At 45.8% G+C, this 23,164-nt stretch overlaps 1 protein-coding gene across 1 annotated transcript in view; it reads left to right on the top strand.

Annotated features, from left to right (window-relative positions):
• The window catches only part of DOCK2 (dedicator of cytokinesis 2), a 412,654-nt gene that overhangs the window by 325,060 nt on the left and 64,430 nt on the right, over positions 1 to 23,164 (top strand). The window contains exons 30-32 of the mRNA XM_060094549.1: positions 4,013 to 4,091; positions 14,176 to 14,276; positions 14,369 to 14,427. Of these exons, the coding sequence (XP_059950532.1) occupies positions 4,013 to 4,091; positions 14,176 to 14,276; positions 14,369 to 14,427 (239 nt within the window). The remainder of the gene's footprint in view (positions 1 to 4,012; positions 4,092 to 14,175; positions 14,277 to 14,368; positions 14,428 to 23,164) is intronic.

The raw sequence follows: 23,164 nt of genomic DNA, 5'->3' as shown, positions 1-23,164 counted from the left end.
TGGCTGGGTTCTTGGGAAAGTTACCTAAACTCACATCTCTAAAAGTCAAACAATATCTAACTCGGAGAGTTAATGTGAGAATTTAAAAAGGTGGGAAAAAAACACGGAAGAAATCCATGCAGAGTACTTAGCACAGAGCCTGGCACGTCGTTGGTAACCATGACTGTGATTATTATTAATTTTTTTAGAGGCTGCTAAGCATCACGGATGACATGCAGGAAATGTTAGGTTGATATTTGATCATGAACTTTGTTTTCAACACTTCAAGATCATTTTTGAAAGTAACAGAAAAAGTTGAGTGTGTTTTCATTCTAACCCACTTCAACATATTAGTGCTTAGGCTTTAAGTACAATTATTTTTTTTAAAGAATACAGAAGACATACTTTTCCAAACCCATACGTGGGAAACCAAAGTTAAGTGATATTCTGGTTTCCAGAGGGTGGCTGCAGAAGAATCCAGAGAGAGGGAGGAACCTTGATTTCTTCAGCCCCTGTCTGCCACCAGTCCCCCCATCAGCACAGGGAGCTAATCATTCCTGGTTATTGGGCTGGCCTTTGTGAGCCAGAGGCAGGTTTAGGTTGACAATCAAAATAATAACTGTTATGGAAACTACTGAGAATGTGTAAAACCCCTCATTTTGGTATCATATTAGATTGTCTGAGATGTTTATACATAATATGACAGCCACTCAGTGTATTTCCATCTGGGGAATTAGATATTAATCTTTAAGAAGAAAATATAGATTTTTTTTCAAAGACATATTAGCAAATGACAGAATGACAAAACGAAAGAAATCTCACCTTGTGGCAGCCTAATGGGGTGGAGGGTTTTGTGGGATTTGTATTTAGTGTCTTTACATGGTCCTGCTGGCTGCAGCTTGTCCTCTGACTGTCCATTTTGCTGTCGGTACCTGCCTTTGGAAGAAGAATTAAGCAACCCAAAGGGGTCTGGGCGGCCATAGCTACCATGTTACTATTGTCACCATGTGGCAGGCACTGTGCTCAGCACTTACCATACATTTGCCGTTACACCCTGCGGGGACCCTGCGAAAGGGGTTACATTGCTGCTGTTTCACAGAAAAGGAAACTTAGGTGTCAAACATGATATTAACATGTCCCAAATCCACACAGCTGGGAATTGGCAAAGCCAGAAATCACATCCAGTTGTGTGTTTGTGTGTGTGTGTGTGTGTGTGTGTGTGTGTGTGTGTGTGTGTACAAATCTCGTGATCCTGCTAACAGGATGCACTGCCTTCTTCGTTCAACAAATATTTATAGGTGGACTTCCCTGGTGGCGCGGTGGTTGAGAGTCCGCCTGCCGATGCAGGGGACACGGGTTCGTGCCCCGGTCCAGGAAGATCCCACATGCCGCGGAGCAGCTGGGCACGTGAGCCATGGCCACTGAGCCTGCGCGTCCGGAGCCTGTGCTCTGCAACGGGAGAGGCCACAACAGTGAGAGGCCCGCGTACCGCAAAAAAAAATAAAATAAATAAAAATGTATAGGTGAGGTTTTCAGAGGTGATGAAGAAGAGAGCCCAGTGCTACTGAAAATTAGTCCTTGGGCCACCTTTATCTATATGTCTTAGGTCTGTTTGCTACTTTACATTTAAACAAGGTTTTGTAACTTTCAAAGCTTTTTTATGTACATTTTCTCTTTCTGGCTTCTAACAGATGGATGTTATACAAGGTCGAATAATGAAGTGCTGATCTTAAAAACAAAGAAAACCCCCCAAAAAAACCCCAAATATTTAGTGTTTAACGGAATACCTAGCCCAGCTTCCTAACAAGCAACGCCTGATGTAGCACATGCTATAGTTGCCCTTCCCACACTCATGGCCGACCCAAAATATACCTGCAGCTTCGGTGGGCATTTCCTGTGCATCCTGAGAGCTGCCTACTTCTTTGATTCTCTGGGCTTTCTCTGGCTACAGGAGAGTTCTCAGCCCACCTGCAGGGCAGGCCAGAAGTGCTAGGGACTTAATGTCCGTAAGAGCGACTTTCAACCAGGGAGGGGCTGGTATTAATGGGTAAATAGCCCAGGACACTTCTGATGCTCAAGTATGTTCGATACAGTCTAAACTCAGAAGGTCCCATGCAGAACTGAGTCCCAGTTATTACCCAAAGCAATAACCTGCTGATAAACACTTCCTTTTACTGGCTTCCCACAGGTAGCCAAATAGACATTTTCCCTGGACCGGCCACTCAATAGAGAAATTATTGATTGTCCACTGTTAATCAAAGATTATAGACAGTAGTACAGGGAAGATCTGGCCCCTGCCCTTTTAGATTTTACAAACACACACACACAGTGGAGACTTGCCCACAGTTGGGCATGTAGCAGTTTGGGAGGTGACTGCAAAAATCCAGGACAGAAATGATGGTGACTTGGTTCAGGTCAGTGGCAGTGAGTGATGAGAAGTAGTTGCATTTGGATATATTTTGAAAGTAATGCTAAGAGGTTTTGCTGAGAGGTCAGGTGTAGGATGTGAGAGAAAGAGGAAAGTCGAGGCTGCTAAGTCCCCCTACCCCTTGAGCAACTGGAAGAATGGAGTTGTTTTCAGCTTAGATGGGAAGACGACAGAAAGAGGGCAGGTAATAGGAGTCAAGCTTTTGACATGTACGCTTGAAATGCCTATTAGTCATCTAAGTGAAGATACAGAGCAGAGAGCGGGAATGCAAGCTGGAGCTCAGGGCAAAGGCCAGGGATGAAGATATAAAATTTGGGAGTCAAAGGCATGTAGACTGGAGAGTAGATGATATCATGGAGGGAGTCTCTCATTTCAAGGAAAGTACAGTCTAGTTGGAGGAGACAGTCGTTACTGAGTCACACAAATAACTCATTCGCAGACCATGATGAAGTCTGGAAAGGCAGTTGTACTGACTGTCCTCTGGGGGCCTGAAAGATGCAGCAGACCCTGCCCTGAAACGATCAGAAGGAGGGGGCATTCTATACAAAGGAAGAATACAGCTATGAACTCAGAAAACAACCAAAAGCACAAAGTAATAGTGAGAAATGATCCTAGCAAAGAAGGTGGGGTCCAATCATGGAGAGCATTGACGGTCAAGAGAAAGAATTTAGATTTCTCCTGTGGGCAGTGGGGAGCCACTGAGGTGGGTGATCGACAGGGTTGGAATTGTTCCATAGGGCAACTCACTCTAGGGGTTGAAAGGGCGAGATAAGAGGCTGTAAGACCAGAGAGTAGGAAGGAAGGAGAGGAAGGGCTGGATGGGAAGCCATTCAAGAAGAAACACAATTTGACAACAGGTAACAAAATGTTCAATATGTGTAAGATTTGATCAGCATTACCATCTCGAGAGGAAGAGTGGAGAAGAGGTATATATGGAAGGTGCAAGGCATACATAGAAGAGTGATCATTGAAACACTGTTTATAACAGAAAATGCTGAGAAGCAACATAAAGGTCCATCAATAAAAGACTGATGCAATACACTGTGAGACATCTATACAATAGAATGCTCTTCAGTGATTAAAAGGGATGATATATATCTGAATTCACTGGCATGAAAGGAACACACAATTTATTGTTGAGTAAAAGAGGCTGTGGAACAGAATTTATCATTTAACCCCATTTATCAAAATGCTATCTTTATAATATCGTTTGTGTATATACGTCTAGGGAGACCTTTGAAATTATGTTTGTCAAAATGTCAGTGATGGTTTTCCCCAGATGATAGGATTGCTGGTGTGTCGTTTGTTCGTTTATTTATTTGATTTGGGAGGAGGCAATTTTTCTGTCTTCCTGCATGGCATGAATTTTCTGCCACAAGCTTGTAACAGTTTAAACAAGAGACAATACAGATTTTCTAAAGGAAGTCAAACAGACAGGGCAGGGCAAACATGGCCCCAGGTCTACAGTGAGAGCAGGTGTTAATGTGGGTCAACGAACCTCTTCCTCAGGTCTTTGGAACTAAAGGAACTTCAGTCTGAAGCATGGGGGAGGGATGTCTGGGGTAGCGTTCTCAGATGGCCTGGTGACCTTCTGCCTTCTTCCAGGGTCTTCCTGAGAGCTATCAACAAGTTTGCAGAAACCATGAACCAGAAGTTCCTGGAAAACACGAACTTTGAGTTTCAGGTGAGTGTGAGGTGCCAGACTTGCCCTTGGAGTGTCCTGGCCGGGCTGCTCCAGCAATCTGGGCTAACTGCTCCATCAGACACATCCCAAAATACTCGGAAGCTATGCCTGTGTCTCTTGGTGTTTCCACAGAGCGGTGGGGGGAGAGGGGAGGGAGGGAAGTACTCAGCGTTTGGAACCAGGCCTTTGATTAAATAGTCATCAACTGAGCAGCATATGCAAATGTGACCATATGATGTATCTTGTGCTGAAGAGGAGACTTGCATTCATTCATTGTCAAAGTGGGTGCCACCTTTTAAAAATGTATTACTTTTTTTTTTACTCTTTTATTCACTGGAGCCTAGAAAAGCAGCCATTCTCAGATACTGAAAGATAAAGCTCACTAGTACATTTCTGTGACTTTGTGATTCCTCCAGAAATCACTTTTAGTGCTCAGACAAGACCTGGGAACTCTGAGATTCAGGGGCTTCAAAGCATGCCCCTGGGGCAGACAGGGCGACACATCTGTTCAGGGCCCAGGCAAGAAGAACCAACTCTTCAAAGCCATGAGGACAAGTTCAGGTTGCTACCTCTGGCTGCAGGTGTGAGAGAGGAGACCCTTAAAAGGGGATCCCCCCTCCAGGGAAGCCTCTGACCCCCAGGATCTCTCACAGCTTAGGGAGTGGCCAGCAAACTGGGGCGATGACTTTTCCTGCCTGCTCGTCTGGGGTTTCAGTTCCTGTCTGGGCTCTGGCCTCTGACCAGCCGAGGAACCTCAGGCAAGGCCTGGACTGCATCTGTGCCTCAGCTGACTCATCTGTAAAATGCTCAACAACACCTCCCCTCGCTACTTCGTAGGGTTTTTCCAGAATGGGACGTGCCAAGGCACTTGCTAGGGGAACTCACTTGTAAGGAGGGTCCCAACAGTTTCCGATCAAACACTTCCTCCTCCAAGAGGCCTCCCCTGCCTGATTCCTCTCTGAAGGTCCCCTAACAACCCCATGGCCACTGTGTATCACCACTTAGCCTGCTGTAGTCTCTTCATAGCACTCCATGCTGTCTTTCTTATTTGCCTACAGGCCCGTTCTCTTTCTTTCCTCTGGTAGAAGGTAAGCTTCGGGAGTGGGGAGTGTGAAGACCTGTACTCACAGGGAATCTGTGCTGTGTTCCTGGCACATAGTAGGTCTCCTTGGGGAGGTGATGCCTGGGCTGAGGTCTGTGAGATCCGCTCTGCTAGACAGCACCGGCCTATAAATACTTAATAAATGTTATCTTTGAATAAGATTCTCTCCCACTACCTTGCATTTAAATCAGGCAACTGAACTATAATGATAATGATGATGAAAAGAATAGCTGCCATTTTCTGACAGCATTGTATGTGCAGATCTCACAAGAAGCACTTTATGCGTTATCTTTCTCAGTCCTTACAACTACCCTACAAGGTAGTTACTGTGACTTTTATTTTCTCTACTGGAGGGATGTGGACACTAAGACTCCCAGGCGATGAGCAGATAGCCTGAAGTCACACAGCGTGTCAGTGCAGAGGTAGGACGAAAGCACAGCAGTGGCTGGCACCAGAGCCTGCAGATCACTGCAGCCACATGCTACAGGTAGAGTTTCACCACCACATTGGGTTGACTGCTTGGCAGGGTCTGGGTGAGAGTTATAAATCTTTGACATGGAAACAAAACATGTCACTTTGGCTGTTTGAATCAGAAGTGTTTGATCCCCTTCCAAATGTGGCCCAGGTGCCTGCAGGCTCTGGTTACGAGTACGATCATGGAAGTTAATAAGGCCATTGCTTTTTTGGAGGGGCAGCTTGGAACAACACAGCTAGAGGCCAGTGGCAAGGCAGTGTTTGGGCCATAAAACTGTTGGCTGGTTTGTTCATCTCTTTCCGTGGGCTTTGGTAATTATAGCCTCGGACCTGATTTCCTGACTCTGGCTCTCCTCCATGGTCTTAGGGTGGTACTTTCCAAGAGAAGCTCAGCTTTAGTCCTTCATGCCATTCTTTTAGGTTTTATCCAGTTTCCCTGAAAGAAAATCTGCATCTGAGAGTGGCCCAGAGAAATGGGGGTTTCATACATGGAAGATTTGAGCTTATGAGCTGTGTGGCTTTAGGCAAATTACTTCACCTCTCTGTGCCTCGGTGTCCTCAACATCAAATTATGACACTAATAGTAACTACTTCACTGGATTGTTGAGACGATTCAGTGAATTAATTCGTGTAAAATACCTAGAAGAATGCCAGGAACATGGTGGTTAATAAATGGTTAATAAATGTTAGCTCATTATAATTACAATAATTATCATTTTGATGTGATGATGATGATGGTGGTGGTGGTCCTAAGTGTGTCAGGTCTGGGAACCCATATGTCAGTCCTCAGCAAACAGGACAGTAGGGAGGCATCTTTCTGGTCACCACAACACTGCCTAGGGCTGTCACACCCACAAGATTTGTAAAACGGGAAAGTGGCCAACATTACAAAATGAAATAAGTCTGCTTTTCGAATGAGACTTACACAGATATTTAGTGGGAAGCACTCAAGAACAGGATCATTCTTCAAACTTATCTTTGTTCTCCTACCTTCTCCTCACTTGTGTGAGAATGGATTTGTTCTCTGTACCCTGCCTGGAACACGCCTTGTTTTCTTCTTACGGTGTCATTAATTATGCATTTAATATCAGCAGGAACAGCATCCACCACTAAGCGCAGCTGGCCTTGCCAGCTGCTGCCCAGAGGAGGGGCAAGTACAATGAGATTAGCCCTAATATCTTTTCCAGAACTGTGGTTTTATGACTCAAAGGGCAAAAAGCAAGAAGCTCTGTGGGTGCCATTCTGTAGGTGACAAGACCTGGGAATTAGAAAAATGATGTTTCCTGCTTGGGGCTAAAAAAATTTGCATTCCCAGGCCCTATTCAAGATGCTGGGCCTTGAGATTCACATCTTGTGTGCATGGTCAGGGAAGACCAAGAGAGGATTTCAAGTTTAACTCAGTGAGAATTTTTGTTTAAGAGCAATTCTCATGAGTCCAGGCTGTTGCAACATGCCTTGAGAAATTCAGAAGCAAAACAGAACACTGCCCTGCCTTCAAGGATCTTGGGGTCTCAATAGCAGACTATAAATCCATCTTCTAGCATCCAAGCTTTTGAAGAAGGTGACTAACCTTTATTAGGCATCGACTTAGGGCATTTTGATCCTTATCATAACCCTGTTAGGTTGGGATATACCCATTTTACTGGTGAAGAAACTGAGCTTCAGAGAAGTGGTTGACTTTCCTGTTAAAGGTCATCTAACTATTAAGTAGGTCTTCTGGGATTCAACCCCAGGCCTGTCTGCAATACCCAATCTCTTTTCACTCTTCTGCACTGTCTCTTAGGAACAGGGTGCCTTTCGGATCTAGGAGATAGCTCTATGTAGCTCCAGAAACAGTCTGCCCTTGTTAGCTTTTGCTGGCCGTGGGACAGGGAGCTCTTCAATGATTGGCTGCAGAATTAGACTCTCCATGTTGGAAACTCTGATTGGTCCAGAAATCAGTAGTTGCACTTCAGATGTGTTCTTTGGCTCCAAATAATTTTTTTCCATCTTAGGTGGCTGTCTGATTGCTACCAAGACCATTCTCTCTACTTGGGAAGCTATAATTGGCTCTGCCTTTGGTAATTCCAGCCTTAGTCTTGAGGCATTTCTGGATCAGCTTCTGGGCACCAGACCACCTTGGGATCATTTTTAAACCTGTACTGGAGACCCTGTGAAATGAAAAGCTTCCAGAATATTCCCAGCCATTGGTGGAGGAATGAGGGCAGGCTTGGTCTTTATAATGGGAAATGTAACCAGTGATGGCAAAAAACATGAGAGAGGGAGCACAGACACAGAGGGAGCACTCATTGACGCCTTGAAGAGGCCCACAGCACCACCCACAGGGAGGTCATGGCAGGACGCCTCCACCAGGCAGGAAGATGGTCACATGCTTGGGGACAGCTTCTGCGGCCCTGCCTGCTTCAGCTTGAGGACCCTAGACCACCTCTGGACTGATGTTCCCAACCTGAATCTGTAGTTGGAAACTTTTACTCCCAGAATGAATGGCATCTTCAGAATGGCCATGGCAGCTGGGCCTTTGCACCACAGAGGTGGTGGGTATGCTGACTGCATTTCAGCAACCCTGGGTGTTGGGTCTTTTTTTTTTTAAATAAGAATTTGGGATAAATAATAATTCAAGGCCATTGAGAAAGAAACTTACAGGACCAGACATTCTTGATGTCTCTGCTGTAAAGATATCTGATGAACCAGTGGAAAACTCAACCAACGACAAAGGCTAACAAGAACCAAGAAAGAAGAAGAGCAATTTTAGCAGAAGAGCAGAGTGGTTAAAGAATGCCAGTTCTGGGGGCTTCCCTGGTGGCTCAGTGGTTGAGAGTCCGCCTGCCGATGCAGGGGACACGGGTTCGTGCCCCGGTCCGGGAAGATCCCACATGCCGCAGAGCGGCTGGGCCCGTGAGCCATGGCCGCTGAGCCTGCGCGTCCGGAGCCTGTGCTCCGCAACGGGAGAGGCCACGACAGTGAGAGGCCCGCGTACCGCAAAAAAAAAAAAAAAAAAAAAAAAAAGAATGCAAGTTCTGGAGACAGATACACTTGGATTCAAATGCCAGCTTCATCATTTTGTAACCGTGTGACCTTGGGCAAGTTATTCAACCTCTCTGGGCCTCAGTTCCCTGTTCTCTAAAATGGGGAGAATCATAATACCAATCGCATAGTTTTTGGGGAGGATTTAACAAGAACACATGCGGCATGCTGGGCTCATTAATGAACTCATTCAACATGTTCCTGAGTACATGTTAGGTTAGACATGATCCTAGACACTGGATATACAACAGGGAATAAAAAGATGAGTTTCTTGCTTGCATGATGCTTACATCCGGTAGAGGAGACAGAAAATAAATTACTTCTGCTTAAAATATGTCATGAATCCTGTGAACAGGGTGTAATGAGGGCAAATAATGGATGGATCTAGTTTAGTCCAGGCGGGCTGGGAAGGCTTCCCCTGGAAGTGATTTTTGAACTGAGATCAAAAGGCTGAGTAGGCGTTTACTAGGTAGCAATTTCCTCATTTTATCCTTATAAGTACCCCCTTTAGATACTATCTAAAGTCTCAGAGACGTAGGGTAACTTGCCCATAACAATGGAGCTTGTAATTGGATTGGAATTCTGGAAGGTGACCTGACAGTATCTATGAAAACAGACAACAAAGACAACACAAACAATAACAATATTTGCATAGACCCTGTGCCTTAGCAGTTCCAGGTCTAGGAATGTATACTACATAACAGTCTCTCATGCATAAAGATATATAAACAAGGATGTTGATTACAGCACCAATGCTAAAGAAAAAAAAAGTTGGAGTCAAGCTAAATGTCTATAAATAGGAAATTGCTTACAATTAAAGTACATTCTTAGAGCAGAAGACCATGCAGCAATAAAAGAGAATGAAGCAGATCTGTATATGCTAATGTGGAAACATCTGCAAGAAATATTGATGAGAGAAAAAAGCAAAGTATAGCAGACTATTAAGAAAAGATGTCTATACATACGTTTGTTTATACACAAAAATTTTTGGAAGGATATCCAGGAAATTGTTAGCAACATTTTCTTCTGGGGAATTAGATTAGGGTCCAAGGTAGGATGGAAAATAACTTTTTATTATTTAATCTTTTCAATCATTTAATTTTTTTACTGTGTATATATTACGTTTATAATTTTCTGAGAGTTAATTAAAAATAGCTGAATTCTAATTACACCCACGAGCGGTAGGACTGGGTGGTTTAATTTATCTGGATCTCACTGTTTACATCTGTGAAGTAATAGATTTGGACCAGATGACCCTTAAATTTATTCCAGCTTTAACCTTCTATTGTCCTACGATTTCAAAATATGAAATTCCCAATCAGAAATCACCTTACTCCTTCCCCAGGGAGAAGGAACCCGTGTGTTTTGCCAAAGATTCTGTGGCTTCTCTGAGCCATCCAGGCTGGGCTCTTAATAAAATGCCACCAGGCAGCTTGGGCCAGGGAGGAAAGAAAAATCTGGGATCTTTTGAAACAACTGGAGAATCTCTCTAACAAAAGGGTGATCAATAAATAAATATTTTCTGGAGCACAACTGTCTTCAAGCCATCGTACTGAATTTAGCATTAGGGATACAAATAAGTAGAAGCCAGAACCCTTGGTACTGGTGGAACTTACAATCGGAAAAGACAGGGCTTAGAAATGCTCTACGACCAGCACTTACAACAATCCCTTATGGTAGTTACCATTCTTTTTTCCATTTTACAAGTAAGAAAAATGAGGCTCAGAAAGGTCAAGTAGCTAGCCAAAGACAGCTCAGCTAGTAAGAGAGAGACTGGTCTCCATTCCCTCGTCTGTGAGACACTGATGCATGTGCTCTTAACCACTGGAGGGTCCTGTCACGGGAAGTGAGTGGAGCACAAGGTCAGGTGCGGAACGATGGACCCACGTCCGTGGTTGCACCTACTCAGTGCTCCTCAGATCCGGAAGGGCTGAGCAGACCTGATGTGCTCTGCCTTCTGGGAAGGCCTCATGAAGGAAGTGGGTCTCGAACTGGGCTTTGATGAAAGGATGGCAGTTAGATGCTGCAGGTGTGAGAACCACTGTGAGCAAAGCCACGGAGGCCAAGATGCTTGTGTTCTATCTGTGAGTCTGAGCGGATCAGCCCCTCCCCCTCCCCTGGAATAGGCAGTTTGCTGAGGGAGAAAACACTGGAAATTGCCCGAAAAGCCAGGTTAGTTCATTTGGTTCTGATCCTTCAGGAGCAAGAGTCAAGGAAGGTCTAGGCAAGAAGTATCACGAGTGCCCAGCGTGTCTAGTTGTGGCCACTGCTCAGCTCTCAGGCACTGCACAGAGCCACTGACCCTGATGGCCTCCCCTCAGTTCCAGAGTTGGACCCACAGAGCCTCATGGGCAGAACTGGGCAGGGGCTGTGGGCGTGATACTTAGGGGCACCATTTCTGGTCCACTAAGAAGAAGAAGCACTGGATCTGTGGTCTCATGGTCCATGAAGATCTTCAAGGAGAGAAGTCAAAAGAAAATCAGGTGCACTCCTAAGTATATACCCAAGAGAACTGAAAACATACATCCACACAAAAACTCATACGTAGATGTTCATAGCAGCATTACCCATAATCGCCAAAAGATGGAAACAAACCAAATGCCCATCAGGGATAAACAAAATGTGGTCCATCCATATATATTTATACCCAGACTGGTGTTCAGCAATAAACAGAAATGAAGGACTGACACCTGGGACAATGTGGATGGACCTTGAAAACGTCACGCTTAGCGAAAGGAGCCAGACACTAAAGAAAGGCCACGTGTTTTCTGATTCCACTTCTATGGAACGTCAAATCCACAGAGACAGAAGTAGCTTTGTGGTTGCCAGGGGCTGAGGAGGAAGGAAGAATGGAAGTGACTGCTAATGGGTGGATGGTTTCTTTTTGGGGCAATGAAAATGTTCTAAAATTTGGTGATAGTGAAGATTGTAGTACCTTGTGAGTACACTCAAACCCACTGAATGATGTACTTTAAAAAGTTAATGTTATGATGTGTGAATTATATCTCAACTTTAAAAAAGAAAATCGGGAATGTGTGACAGAAGACATTTTTGAGGGACCAAGTCAGGTAGAATAGAGGCTAGCAAGAAGCTTAATGAGATTGGACAGTGTCTAGGTAGTCTCAAACATGGTTGGGAGAGGGGGATTTCTGGAATTATTCTCAAAAGCGATACCAATTCAACTTACTTTATCACATACCTATTTCCTGTTGTAACCTGATTATTCTTATGAAATCCCCTAAATTCAGGAATTTCTCACCCTAGAAATAACCCATTCCATGTCCTACGACCAAGTTTTCCCGTTCCTTGGCTTGTGGTTTCATATCCTGGTCTTAAACGGGAGGAGGTGTGAGCTCTGGGCTTACGCAGACCAAAACAGTACATTTTCAGAACCTGCAAGTCATGGGGACGCCAGGAGGAAGGACAGTCAGAGTGGCTGAGAGACCCCAGGAGGAAGGACAGTCAGAGTGGCTGAGAGACACCCTGACCTTTACTGTGTTTGGATAAGCGAGGTTACTACGGAAACAGAAGAGCCTGAGATCTGATGGGCAGATCTTTGGAGGACTTTGAGGAAGGGAGTGATACGATCTGATCCTTCCGGGTTCTGTGTGCAGAGTTGACTTTACGGGGGCCACAAGCCAGGAGGTCCCTTCACTGCACCCCTGGAGAGACTTGGTCTTTTTGGACTCTGGGAGATAAAATTTCAAGTAAAAGAAGGAAAGCTCATTTCCTCAACAGAGTATGAGCTGCACAAGGGCAGGGACTGCTGTCTGTATAACCATTGCCCTATCCCCACATGATGACAATTCCTGGCCCATTGAAGATGTTCAATAAATATGTGTTAATGCATCCTCAGCTAAAGACTGATCACAGCGTGTAGAAAGAGACTTGAACGTCAATCAGAAGCCTTGGGTTTAAATCCCAGCTCTGCTGTATGTTTAACAAGCTGTGTGACCTTAGGCAAAATACATAAGCCCTCTAAGCCTCAGTCTCCTCAACTGTAAAATGGGCCTAATAATGGCTACCAAGTTTTGAGAGATGAAAGGAGGGATGTGTGGGAAAGTGCCTGGCCCATGGTAAAATGAAGAGCTTGTTTTGCTCCTTTCTGAAACTGGAACCACAAGCCCATATGAAAGTAATACTCTGGGCAGCAATAGGGGCTTTATCAAGGGTAGAGCTGCCTTTCACTTAGTCTTGGCCATCTGAAACTTCTGATGAACATCTCTGAGTGAAGGATGAAGGTCTCCATTGGCAGGTGATTTCCCCAGCTGGTGTTAACCCTCCCCTTGCTAGTCAATGTTTAGAGGAGGCTGGAAGTGTGTGGGCTTTGTCCAGCAAAGCTGCCCCCCACCTGGTCCTTGCAGGGCCATGGCATCTTGTAATAATTGCCCCTGAGCACCGAAGGCACCAGGTTGTACTATTTGCTTTGGTACCAAAGGAGTCACTAGAATAATGAAAAGAATAATAGGGCAAACCAGTGCTTTGGAGCTCTTACTGAGATTCATGCCCTTTAAACACATCATCTTTATCATAGCCCTCTGCAGTGGATACACAGGTACCGCTTTTGCAGATGGGTTCACTGAGGCTCAACAATACCTTGGTTTGGGTCTCCATCTCTCGGTTCCGTAGCCTGTGTCAATATCACTGTCACTGCTGCTAATCTTTGGAGCCCTTGCCCTGAGCAGCACACTTTACCTGATCTCTTTCACCATGAGCAGTGGAGTGGGTTCTAGTATTAGTCTCTTCATTTAGCACCAAGAGATCATGTAAATGCGACGGTTATGACAAGCTTACCTGTAAACTTGGCCCTCAGTGGTTCTTGAGCTCAAATTAGCACTGCAATCACTCAGAGTACTTGTGAGCACACGTATTTCTGGGGTCCGATTCAGTAGGTCAGGGGTGGGTCCAGAGAATTTGCATTTCTAATGAGTTCCCAGGGGATGCTGGTGCTGCTGGCCAGAGCCACACTTCAAAACCATTGAACTAAAGAGAAGGAAAAGGCAAAATATTCTAAGATGGAATAGGTTGCAGGCTGGTCCTCTGAGCTGTCGGGTGAATTAGGGAGGACTTCCAGAGAGGCTGAGAGTCTCAGAAATACTTAATCCCTCATCACCCTCTACTTCTAGGGCAGAGAACCAGCTCACCAGGGCACCCAGCTGGGGCGACTTATTTGTCTTTCAAAAAAACAAAATGAAGCAAAACAACAACAATAAAAAAGCAGCCCTAAAATCTTCCTCCTTGCCCAAATCCTGTTGTCAGAGAGAGGATGTGGTCGGCACCTAGAGAAACCCATCAGTTATCCTCGCTTCGGCCGGGATGTTAATTTCAGAGTCAGTGCCAGTTAGAAAATTGCAGCACACAGAATTAAACTGGTTCTGCCTCTGTCTTCTGCCATCTTCATAAATTATTCACATTACCCAGCGTTTAATATGCTTTCCCACTTCAGACCCTCGCCATGACTGTTCTCCACTCTTTCATTTACAGCTGTGGAACAACTATTTTCATCTGGCAGTGGCTTTTATCACTCAGGATTCTCTGCAGCTGGAGCAGTTCTCCCACGCCAAATACAACAAAATCCTGAATAAGTAGGTTGCGTTTGGATCTCTTGAAAGGGGGGTAGGGGTTCATGAGAATCTCTGAGATGGTGACTGAAGCAGACATTTTTTGTTCCTCCTAGGTACGGGGACATGAGACGGCTAATTGGCTTCTCCATCCGTGATATGTGGTACAAACTTGGTGAGTAGGCACACACATCCAGACAGACACCATCTGCACAGGCCAGGCTCCTTCTTGTAGACCATCCGTTAGAGGGCCATGGGAGCTTCAGCAGTGGGAGCTTGAAATAATAGTTTATCAACTGTATGTACCCCGGGTCCTTAATAAGTGCCTGATGAGAGAGGGTGTCCATCCCCCAAATCCCATCCGCCAAAACAGCTGTGGATCTGCTTCTCCTTGATGCCCCTGAGGGGTTAAGAACTCAAACTGGAATTTACAAGAAGGAGAAAGAGCACGACTGCTGTAGGAGTACACGTCACACATGTGCTTTCTGTTGACTGGTGGGCGTTCTGCATCCTGCTTCCTATGTGATATAGTGATCTACAAAAGACCCTCCAACCGCATGGGGGAGAATTGTTTCCATGGAGGACGAAGGTCTTTTGCGGTATGTTTGAGCTGAAACGTGACCCCAGAAGCTGTCCCCGCTTCAGTGAGCTGCAGGAATCCTGTGTGAGCTGAGTGGCATCTGTGGGAAGAAAGAAGGGGAGATGGAGTCCGCCAGGCGTTTAGGGAGGGTCTGAGTCAGACCAGGGCTAAGGAGATCTTTATTTAGTCTTCACATCACCTCCTGCAAGATGGAAACATTACCTGCTCCTTTTACTGATCAGGAAACTCAGAGAGGGAGGCAACTTGCTTGAGATGAAACAGTGGCAAATCCCAGAGCTTGGTTTTGATTCCATGAGGCTGGGGGCCACATACCTTGCCCAAGGCCTGAATCCTGCTCCATAAATAGGTGTGGAGAGGATGAGTGGGTAGATGGATGGGTGAATAAATAGTAACAAGTAATGAAGCATTTTCACCTCCGAGTTTTGTACACCCTCCTTGACTCTCTGCTGCCGAATTGCTCTGCCCTGGGCCTGGATGTGGGCCCTCTTCAGTCGAGCACTTGCAGTGCTGTGCCCATCTCTTAGATTCAACCTATATCACCTCCCCTGACTTTGCTTCTTGCCTCCCCAGACATCTTAGTGTCTTTCAGTTCCCATCTGATTTCCTGGACAGCCGTTCCTCGCCCTTTCCAACAAGGCCCATTCGTTGTGGGGAAAGCACAGTGGATATCAGCCTGGGTTTTGTGTTTGCTGGCAGCAACTCAACTCAGGCCAAGAGCACATACTGGTAACAGGAGGGTTGTGGACTGGCTCACAAAATCAAAGGGAGAGCTGGGGAACCAGGCCCAGAACAGACTCCACATCTCTGCCTGGGGCCTTGCCCCGTCATTTACATGCTATGAGGCCCAAAGCCAGGGGACTGAGTGACACTGGGCCTAACCTGGGGAAACGGCATCTTCTCCCAGGGTGCTTATGAGCATCATAAGAGCAAATACTGGGAGAGTGAGGCCATGGAGGCCACACCCATGTCAGAGTTTTTATCATTATTTTCACCCTTGCGCCATCAGGAGGGAGCCTAATTTTCCTGTTCTGGCTCAGTAGTCATCAAAGCCAGGCCTGTGTCACTAAGGCCTGAAGCGCAGGGCCCGGGCAGTGCCCAGGCAGGTAACGTAAAAGAGTGACGGGGCTGATGTATGTTAAACCCACAGAAATCCATAAAGCAGGGTACTGTCTACATTTGGGGTTGGATAATTCTTTGTTGTGGTGGCTGCCCTATGTATTGTAGGATATTTAGTAGCATCCCTGACCTCTAGCCACCAGATGCCTACCCACCAGATCCTCCTTAGTTGCGATAACCAAAAAAAGTCTCTAGACATTGCCAAATGTTGTGTGTGTGTGTGTGTGTGCGTGTGCATGTGTATATACAGAATTACCCCCATTTGTAAGCCACTATCATAAATAAATACCATCTCTGCCCTGTTTTTCTAGAACAGCATACCTTTCTCAGTCTATCTTTTGTTTTTCCACTTTGGGTAATGACAGGGATGTAAGAAATATTTTATGTTTCACTCACCATTTACCCTGCAATAGGAAAAAACAAAAAAGCATAGTGCAAGTGAAGGCCTACCTGGTAGCCAGCATCTGGCCTCAGGGGTCAGGATTATAGGAAGGAGTAGGTGGGCCTGCAGCAGAGTGAAGCAGATGTGCCCCAGCTAAAAGGGACAGTTGCTGTCCTGCTCTGGTTGCCTGCCATCCTTTTACAATGCAAGGCCGACATTGTCCCATCTTCCGCTTTTTCAAAAGAAGCCAGGAAACATAATTTTTAAATGCATTTTCCAATGTATGACTATTGGTGATAACTAATTGAAAGTTTTAAAACATTGAATGTGTCCAGTGAAACATGGGGCTCAGATTCGGTTTGCATATGAGTCTGCATTCTTTGCTTTACAACAGCAAAGAGGAGGTAAAGCTGTGGTGGGCTTCCTTTCCCAGATCTACATATCAAGCTTTGCCAGAATTGCAAAACAGGGATCTGTGCTTTGTTTGTTTCTAGTTCTTCCACACAGCCTGCTCTTTTCTGAATGTCCTTCATTGCCGTTGTTTTGCACACAGAAGATTTTATTTAGGTATAGATTATGTTTTGGCAGGCATTCCTGTGTTCCCAATTATGCTGATGAATGAAAAGATGTTACCAAATATTCCACCTGCTTAGAATCACAGAACATCAGAACTGGAAGGGCCCTTTAGAGATCATATTGTCCAGCATTTTTCAAACGTTTATTTTTAGCTGAGGACCAATAAAAAAATATCCTGCTCAACACAGAAATTGGATGAAAGCCAAGCTACTCTAATTGAAGTCGAGTCGGGGGCCCAGAGCCCATTATAATGGACCTCTCCTGAGCTCCCATGTAGACCCCTGTGGATTTTCTGGGGAGAAATCCTGAAGTACTTCAGAGAATAGTTTGAAGCTACAGGTTTGGTCCAACCCACCATTTTACCAATGAGGAAACTAAGGCATAGAGAGGCAAAGAGGTGTGTACGAGATCCTGGAGTGGATTAGAGTTAGATTCAGGACAAGTACCCTGGCACGAGTGTTTGTCCAGAAGCATCACAAACTCCTTGATGTATTCAAGTACCTGTAGGATGAATTAATGTAACTAAAAGATATACTTGTTAGGGTTTGGGGGTTGCAAGAAAGAGATGCTGACTGTGACTGCCTTAATCAGGGAAGGTACTTATCGGAAGGGGAAGGGGAAATGGGCTACGAAGGGTAGTGCCAGAGACACGCAAGGATCCATGGCAGGTGGTGTGACATTGCCTTCAGGATGTTCCATCCCAGCATCACTCTTCTAAAGGTCCAGTCTCCAGGGGACACCATTCTATTGGCCTTCCTTGGATGACCTCTCCATCAATGCCCCCACCAAGCCTACATCCATCAAGGGAGGCAGAATTTCCCAAAGTAAAATGTTCATGGAGTTATGAGAGGTCAAACAAAGGCACAGATGTCCGCAGCAGAAAACAAAAAGTAAAGGATGCTGCTGGCAAGGATGGCGGAGGCTCCAAGGAAGAGGAAGGTATGTCAGCCTGAAGGGGTTTTTCTGCTGCTCATTAGTACATGGCTGCCTTCTCTTTGCCTGTCTCCTTCAGGGATAAGGGGAGGCAGAGTGAATGGATGGTTCCCCATCCCCGCCCTACTCTGCGTTCTGCCAGATGATGTCATTAGCATACTTTCTCTAACATGCTAATAAGGTTAATCTGCTAATCCAAACCAGGACTAAGCACTGCATACATGAGGGCCCAATGTAGTGAGAACACTGCCTTGGGTAATGATGGATTTTAAAGTGCAATTCGTAGAATATACAAGAGAGAGTGAAACTTAGAAGCTATCTGTGGCAGACGAGGCTGAGTGCCCACACAATAGCCATTCCATCCTTCTGGCTCACTGATCCCTGATTTTTTTTTTCATGATCACAGTTTGCTCAGTTAACAATGACTTGTAGCAGGTGATGGCCATGTGACCCTGCTCTAGCCAATGAGAATCGGAAGAAATAAACTTCCTGGGGCTTCAGGAAAACATGTTTTCCCAATTACAGTAAAAGGAAGGGGGACAAATTCAAGGAGCACGACACAGTTTGTGCCCATAGTCTTTCCCCCTCTTCCTTTCTGGGAAACAATAAGATGCCTGGAGGTGTGGTAGCCACCTTGAAGCCATGAAGATAAGAGTCACACCCTAAGGATGGAGGAGCAGCTCTGGACTGACCATCTTTGGCTTCTTGTTAAGGAAGAAAACTAAAGCAGGACTTATTCAGTTTAGCCATGGTGATCAGATTTCTGCTACATCCCTATCTGATACATACATCATCTAATTCAATGCTTTGATTTTACAGGTGAGGTCACTGAGGCCCAGAGAGGCACAAGGACATTCCCAAGGTCAACAACAAATCAGTGACTCAGCTGAAGCAAAAGAGCCAGACTCTTGACCTGAAGTCCAATGTCCTTACTAATAATTTGTTTCAGAATATGCAAATTATTTTCAAAGAGTATGAAATAGCCAACTACGTTTTTCAAAGACTGCTGATAATGAGTAAATCACAATGCATGTTAAGTTTTAAAATTTTGTTTTAATGCCCAGTGCAATCAGGGCATCATCACCATGATCATCAGTATCATCATCTTTTTCTCATCTGGAGAGATTTGAGCAACCCTGTGATTATAAGATAGCTAATTGCAAAGATAATCTCAGGCTGGAAGATCATTCAGGGAAAAGTCTAGACATCTGTGTGTGTGTGTGTGTGTGTGTGTGTGTGTGTGTGTGTGTGTGTGTGAGCGTGCTTTTGTGAGAGAGGGTACATGCAGGGAGGTCTTTATGGAGAGAAGGACCATATGTTGGTACTAGGACCCAGCCACTAAAGGGTTAATGCCATTTGTGTCTTCGAATCCTGGGATGATGCCAAATATAATGTACTTTTCCTGATAATGTAGCATCATAACATTTGATTTCTGCTTAGAGTGAAGCAATGCACGTTTTGCCAAAATAACTGTACTTAACCATCCCACATTCACTTGGATTAATGCCTGTCTGCTGTGTTAACAGTCTTCATGGGAAAGAAAGACAAATTCCAGCAGCTGGCATCATGGCCTCACACGTGGGGAGGTCACTCCCAGCAGAGCTGTGAGAGCAACTGCACCATTACTTTTTAAGCATCTATGGGGTGCCCAGCTTGGTGCTAAGCTCCAGGGAAGGGCGGGAGAGTTGGGAAAGTATAAGGCACAGTCCCTGCCCTGCCTGGAAGAGCCTACCATCCAGCTCTGAGAGTAGAACAAACTAAGAGTTTAAAGAACAAAGTAAGAGCATGTTCTTTAATGTGACATGTGTGGTGGAGACTCAGGAGTTCAGGCAAACAGGAGGATGGCTCTTTTGAGTAAATGGCTCTTGAATTAGACCCCAGGGTGGTCAGAACGGAAACAGATGGGAGTGGGAGAGGGGCAACTATTCCAGGAGAGCAACCAGCCTAAGCAAGCATGGCTTCCTAGAGTTGGGGAGAAGCTGCTGGGAAGAAATAGAAAATGGGATTAGAAAGGCATCCATCCATCCACCCATTCATTGATTCATTTAACAACAAATATTGAGCACTGTGATAGGCAGAATAATAGCTCCCCCAAAATGTCCAAGTCCTAACCCCTAGAGCCTGTGTATAAATTTCCTTACATGGCAAAGTAGACTTTTTAGGTGCAATTAAGGATCTTGAAGATGGTAAGAGTATCCTGGACTATCCACATGGACCCAATGCAGTTACAGTGTCCTTATAAGTGAGGAAAGGAGGCAGGGGAGTCAGAGAAAGATGAGAAAAGGCAACACCGTTGGCTTGAAGATGGAGGAAGGGGCCATGAGCCAAGGAATGCGGGCGACCTCTAGGAGCTGGAGAAGGGAAGGAAACAATTTCCTCCTTAGACCCTCCAGAAAGAACTCAGCCCTGCTCACACTTGACTTTAGCCCAGCGAAACCCATTTCAGACTTCTGACCTCCAGAAGCATAAGATTAATCTGTGCTGCATTAAGCCACTGTCTGTGGTGATTTTTAATAGCAGCAACAGGAAATGAAGACAGGTACCCTGTAAGTGCCAGGCACTATGCCTGTAGCTGAGGCTACAGCTGAAAACAGTTGTAGTTAGAGACATAGCCCCCAACCTCATGGACTTTGCACTGAATAGTAGCAAACTAATTGCAGAGCTATTTAATTATGGTTGCAAGGGGACATAGCTGTAGAGCAGAAGCTGGGGGCATCCAGAGAGTGTGTAAAGAACTCCTACCTAGTGAGTGAGCTGAGGTGGCCTTCATGAGGAGCGGGGGGAGCCCTGAGCTCCAAAGCAGCGCTCTCCTAGCATGTGAGCCACCTGTCTAAATTTAAATTCTCTAGTGTCCAAATTTTTTTTAAAAAACTATTTAAAAAGCAGTGAAATTCATGTTAACAGTATGTTTTATTTAACCCCATATTCCAAAGTGTTATCATTTCAGCATGTAACCAATATAAAACATGACTGAGATATGTTACCTCTTTTTGGTTTGTTTTCCAGAACTCTTTCTTTGAAATCTAGTGGGGTTTTTTTTTTACACTTACACTGGGTTATTATCCTCAGCTCGGAGTAGCCTTATTTCAAGTGCTCAAAGACACATGTAGCCAAGTAGCTTCCACACTGGCTAGAGAACGAGTAAGATTTACTTGCGGAGGCGGCGGTGATAGGACTCAGGGTGGTGATGGGGTCAGGGAGAGGGAGGGAAGAGCATGGTGGGCAGAAGGGGGCAGTGTGCAGGCCTGAGGAGGGGGGAGCAGGGCGAACCGGAGGAACAGGAGGCAGGCCAGTGGAGGGAGGCTGGGGTCTGGAGACGGAGCATCGGGCCAAATGGGCCTGCAGAGCGCTGGGACCCGTGGAAGGACTGTAAGCTGTGGACCAACATAATCAGACTGGGGCTCTTCAAACACCTTTGAGAACAGATAAGAACCTGTTTCCATAGGATAGAGAAGGGTGCAGAGGGTGGTGAATGTCAGCCATGGGAGATAAGATACGTATAATCTCACCTTCTTCCCATGCCAGCCCTTTACTCTAGAGGTGAACAAACAAACTGACTGGACTGAGAAGTTCCATGAAAAGCCCCAGGGGGCTCCGTGAGGTCGGACCCGGTCTTCTCACGTTGCTTTTTCCAGAACCCACCCTAGGCTGAGATTGTACTGCTCAGCATCGTCATCATCATAATCAGCATCAACACTTCCTGAGCCTTTCTAATGAGCCAGACCCTGTACAAAGCCCTCTGTTTTAAGCTGCTCAGCAATTCTTCCAGGCAGGGATTATGATGATTATCTCCATTTAACAGATGAGATAACAGAGGCTCAGGGACATTAAGTGACAGGCACAAAGCCACACGGCCTGGAGTGGCAGTGGGGGGACTTGACCCAGGTTCTCAGGCTCAGAGATTCTACAGGGCCCGGAGGGAAGCCGGGGCCGGGTACATTCTGGGTAACCAGGAGAGAAACAACCACCTGTCTTAGAACAGTGCTGGGAGGGAGATTTTCCAAGCCTGGGAAGGAGGAGCAGAGACCTGTGTTCTTTCTTCCTCTTTTGAAGTGAATGAGTGGTCTTTTCTGAGCAGCCCAGCTTTATTTCAGAGTCCCCAGGAGGCTTGCGGGACGCTGAAATCCAGGGGGTGGTACCTTGCCCTCACCCCATTCATTTCAGGGTCTGTGCCAGCCCTCGCAGGGCCTCACGCTCTCAGCTCGAGTGCCCCGGTGCCCTGTCAGCCCCCTGAGGTCAGCGACTTGCCCACCTTCATTCTCAGCCTGGTTCACGGGATTGTCTCCTTCCTTCCTCCTTCCCTACCCTCCTCCCTTCCTTCTTCCTTTTTGCTTTCTTTGTTTCTTTTTTGCCAGGTCGTCTTCTTAGCGCCCTCAGACCCTTGGCCTGCAATCTCACGGTCTCTTCCTGAGAGGTGTGATAGACAAGGCCATTGCACAGACCGGAAACTGAGGCTGGAGAGCACAGGGGACTGCTTTCCACCCGCACACCTAAGCTCTTCCCTGTGCTCTCATTACCACCAGATCCTTTCCTGAAGCCTGTGTAACTCGGCATTTGGATTTATCCTGCTGGCTTATCGGCACTTTGTATCTGTTCCCAGTGAGAGTCAGCTTCCATTATGTGAAAAAGACCCTCTCGCCCATTCCCTTCCTTGCCTTTTTTTGAAAACAGCAGCAGACGTGTCTCTCGAATGAGGAATTTTTTTTTTCCCAAATGAGTTTGCATTCACTTAGCCACAAATATGTTCTCTGTGTTTGTGTGCATGTGTGGGCATCTGTGATTATAAAGGTACACATTCAGATTACTTGAACACAAAATCCAATGTGCTGGGGCTTCCCTGGTGGCGCAGTGGTTGAGGGTCCGCCTGCCAATGCAGGGGACACGGGTTCGTGCCCCGGTCCGGGAGGATCCCACATGCCACGGAGCGGCTGGGCCCGTGAGCCATGGCCGCTGGGCCTGCGCATCCGGAGCCTGTGCTCCGCAATGGGAGAGGCCACAACAGTGAGAGGCCCGCGTACCGCAAAAAAAAAAAAAAAAAATCCAGTGTGCTGAAATTCCATTTTTGATGTAAATGAATACAATTTCTTTCTGGAGCATTGTAAGTGCCATTGAAATCACACTGCATTTAGAGAGCAGCATCTCTTTCTCTCCCCTTTCCCTATTCTTCCAAACACCTCTTCCACTGAATGCAGGTCAAAAGTGTCTAAGAAGCCCCTGGTCTATGGCATGTCTCCTCTTTATTTTAAACCATCTTAAATACATCCTTATCAGACCCAATGCCCTCCAGTATTCTAAAGGCCTTTG

The sequence above is a fragment of the Mesoplodon densirostris genome, chromosome 3 (assembly GCF_025265405.1).
Source record: "Mesoplodon densirostris isolate mMesDen1 chromosome 3, mMesDen1 primary haplotype, whole genome shotgun sequence".
NCBI classification, from domain to species: Eukaryota; Metazoa; Chordata; class Mammalia; order Artiodactyla; family Ziphiidae; genus Mesoplodon; species Mesoplodon densirostris.
The sequence above is the reverse complement of the archived record's forward strand: the minus strand, read 5'-3'. Positions and strand labels throughout refer to the sequence as shown.